Below are 3,448 nucleotides of genomic sequence, written 5' to 3'. Positions count from 1 at the left end.
TGTGCGGCCTCTTTGCGCAGCCGGGAGAGTGGGGGGACGGGGGGTGGGGTGGGGCGAGACACTGTGTGGCAGCCCCCAGCCATCCGAGGTCGCAGCCACCTGGCCTGCGAGCGCCAGCCTGGGACAGTGGGATGGGCGGGGGCGCTGTCCTCGGGGACTGATCTTCGGCCTGAGCCGCCTGGGGGCAGCCAAGGGGTGGCCAGTTGCAGGCCGTCTGGGGGCACCACAGGACCCCGACTTGCGGCCTTAGAGGAGCTGAGGTCTACTGGCCAGGCTCTGACCGTCTTCCTGGGCCCAAGAGGCTTCAGCACCCCCTTCACCCCCACCAAGACTCTCCCTTTGTAAATTGTGGGCTCTCCAGAAGTGCTTTGGGGGCGAAAGGCTCTAAGCTACACCTAGTCCCGGCCCTCACAAGCCCCCCGGAGGCGGCGCTATCCTGAGGCTCCCGGGGCTTGGCAGGTGTTGATGCCAGACGGAACAGCCCCAGGCTTCCAGGTCGTGCTGTGTCCATTGTGTGGGGGTTGGACATAGTTACTGAACAAGCGGAAGCCCTCGGGAGCCTAGCTGTAGGCACCTCACCAGCTTCCGGTAGCTTTGTCCAACCGGGACGACTGGAGAGCCACGGTCTCCATCAGTTTGGAACACATTATGCTGCAGATGGCAAGATCCCCCTGGTCCATGCTTGAGTGGACTGGGGTTGTCGGTCTTCACACCAGGAAGCCCACAGGTGGGCAGTTGGTGTAGCTTCAGTGACAGCCCCACCAGGGCTGGTGGCGTAGGATATCCAGGTGGCAACGCTGCTGCTGCCGCTCCGGCCATCACGTCGAGGCTGGAAGGACGTGCTGCGCTGCTTCTCATGGAAGTAAAAGCCTTCCCATCCCCTGCCCCCAGCACCTTGCCCACATCTGAGTGACAAAGGCAGGCAGAGACCAGGGTATTAACTTTGACTTAACCCATGGCCGTCACTTGGGCCTGGCACATTGCTGCCTGGAACAGATAAAGATTCTGGCCACAGGAGGGAAGGGACAGCCGGTGAAGTAGGCGGCTGACAGCTGGCCCAGAGCCCCTTCTCCTGGACACACCCTGGGTGGGAAGAGCCCACACTCTACAAAGACTCGGCCTCCCGCAGGCCTACGAACTGGCCTGAGTGGCTGCCTCTGAGCAAGGGTCCCCACCCGAATGGCAGGCTTTGTGGCCTGGAGAGGCTCCCCATTCTCCTTGCTGGCCTGTGACTTGAAAGGGGCAAACATCAGGCGTGGCAGGGATTAAGAACTGCCTGGTTTTGTGACTTTCTGGGTTAGCTTCTTGCATCTAAATCGTCCACTGTGACTTTAAGCCTCTGTGTCAAAATTACCTGTGATCAAGGTCAGGGTTTCCCAGGCTGGTGGGGGCTGGGCCAAGTCTCAGCCCCTAGAAATGAGGGGCCTGCGGTTGCCTGCCTCCCCTGCCCCCGGCCCCCCAGCAGGCGCTGGCTCCGCTCGGGCAGTGGGAGGCGGGGTGTTGGGACTGCAATGCCAACAGGCCAAAGGACACAGCTGCCGTCGCCCTGGCCGGCCAGGCGTCCTCCCCCAGCGGTACAGGCCGTGCCAGCCTCCGTCCCCTCCCTTCCCTCCTCAGCCTCCAGAGATGGCCCTGGGCCTTATCTGTCAGGAATGGGGAAGAAGGAAGGCAGTTACCAGGCTCTGTCGCTGTGGCCCCAGCTGAAGACCCAGGGTGTCCTGAGCAGCTGGGTAGGCCCGCAGGGAGCCGGCTGGGGCACACTCGGCCCCTCACATTCCTGAGGGCAGGGTCCTTGGACTTTCAGACCCCTGAGTTGGAATTCCCACGTGACCCTGGGCAAGTGTCTGAACAACTCCCGTACAGCAGGTGGGAAGGTGTGGGTACAGGAGCCGGCTCACCTCGAGCCTGCCGCCTTCCCTACCGCCCCGCTGGACCCCAGGCCGACCCTCACCCTGAAAACATCTCTCCCCATCACTGTCCTCCCCAGGGCCGAGTTCTGCCGTGAAGTCAGTCCCAAACGCCTGTCCTGGTCTTCCCGCCCCTGAAGGCCTCAGCCGGCCCTTTGCCCACGCACCCTCCCAGCCCCCAGCATGCAGCCCCCCGAAAGCGGCGTCCAGTACAGCAGGTGGGACGGCAGCAGCTGGGATGAAGTCAGCGTGGCAGCCGTGTCCAGCACAGGGGAGGCCTCGAGCTGGAAGAGGTGAGGACCAGCCCACCTGCACCCCCAGGCCGGTCAGACCCTACGCAAGCCTTGTCGCTCTTGCTGGCCGTGGCTCCACGCCGGCTGGGTGCCCACCCCAGCAGTCCGAGCAGACCTGGGCCCTCCGCCTCCACGTGCGTCTCCCTCGCTGGGCTCCGTCCCATCTCCCAAGTCCAGCAGAGCGCCCTGGCCACCCTCCTTAGGGCCCCCTCCTCCAGGGCCTGCCCGAGTCTCATGGGCTGGTGCTTCTCACCCTAGGCTCTCCCAGAAGCTGTGCTCCGGCAAACTGGGCACCGCCATGAAGCTGCTGGGCGGGGTGGCGCTCTTCTGGACCGTCTTCATCCTGGGCTACGTCACCGGCTACTTCGTGCACAAATGCAAATGAGTGCTGGCTGCTCGCGATTGGGGGCACGGGCCGGGAGGGACCCCCGTGTATGAGAACCCTGCCATATACATGGACCCCGTATACACAGACTTCCCTCTGTATGCTCAGCTTTTTCCTAGTCACAGACTCCCTGCCCCACGCAAAGACCCCAGGGGCAGACCCAGCACACAGGACACATACAGATGCCAGTGTGCACGGCTGTCACAGGCCTCTGCATGGGTGCACAGGCAGCTAGGGACGCAGATACACAAGGACACACGTGGAGCCACCCAGGGGCACACGGAACCTGGTGAGCTGGGCTGCAGCGCACACCCAAGCTGGGCCTGCAGGCCAGGGCCCCGGCACGTGGGGTGGTCATCCTCCCTGCTGCTGGGGGCTCAGGCCTGGCTGCCCGAGGCCGGGGTCCTCCCTGGGCCCTCTGCCAGCGCTGCGCATGGCTGTGCGTGTCCCTCTGCTTTCCGGGGTTGAGCTGCGTGTGTCTCTCTCGGGTTGAGACCCGCCCCAGAAGACGTTCCCCAGGCAGAACACGGAGCGGGACCTTGGCCCTCGTCCTGGCCCCTCCACTGTGTCTTTCCTTCATCGATGCGTCCGTGACGGTCCCTGGGCTGTGTGCCTCGTGGGGCGGGCCCTGTGGGAGGATGAGGGCCTACATGTGGCCGTTAAACATTGATGGAATGAAGGACAGGTGATGGCCTCGCTATGGTCCCTGGCCAGGTGCAACTTGGTGCCTCCTGATGTGAGGCCAGCTGGAGGCCAGCTGCAGGGCATGTGGACAGCAGCCAAGAGGCCTGTGAGGAGGGCCTGGCCCTTCCCACTTGGCTCTGGGCCTTGGAATGTGACCCATCCTGGCCGGGTCCCCCAGC

At 64.1% G+C, this 3,448-nt stretch overlaps 1 protein-coding gene across 1 annotated transcript; it reads left to right on the top strand.

The window, feature by feature from the left end:
- The first annotated feature begins 71 nt into the window (after positions 1–71).
- On the top strand, positions 72–2,674 carry SMIM1 (small integral membrane protein 1 (Vel blood group)). The gene is made up of 2 exons (XM_006914404.3): positions 72–2,200; positions 2,459–2,674. Exons 1-2 carry the CDS (start codon positions 2,091–2,093, stop codon positions 2,583–2,585), a joined length of 237 nt encoding a protein of 78 aa, XP_006914466.1. The 5' UTR covers positions 72–2,090; the 3' UTR covers positions 2,586–2,674.
- Positions 2,675–3,448: the final 774 nt, after the last annotated feature.

The sequence above is a fragment of the Pteropus alecto genome, unplaced genomic scaffold (genome assembly GCF_000325575.1).
Source record: "Pteropus alecto unplaced genomic scaffold, ASM32557v1 scaffold125, whole genome shotgun sequence".
NCBI lineage: Eukaryota > Metazoa > Chordata > Mammalia > Chiroptera > Pteropodidae > Pteropus > Pteropus alecto.
This window is presented reverse-complemented; position numbering and strand designations above follow the sequence as displayed.

Coding starts and splice junctions, on each gene's coding strand:
- SMIM1 (XM_006914404.3), top strand. CDS start 2,091: ATGCAGCCCCCCGAAAGCGGCGTCCAGTACAGCAGGTGGGACGGCAGC. Junction 2,201..2,458: donor GAGGCCTCGAGCTGGAAGAG/GTGAGGACCAGC, acceptor TTCTCACCCTAG/GCTCTCCCAGAAGCTGTGCT.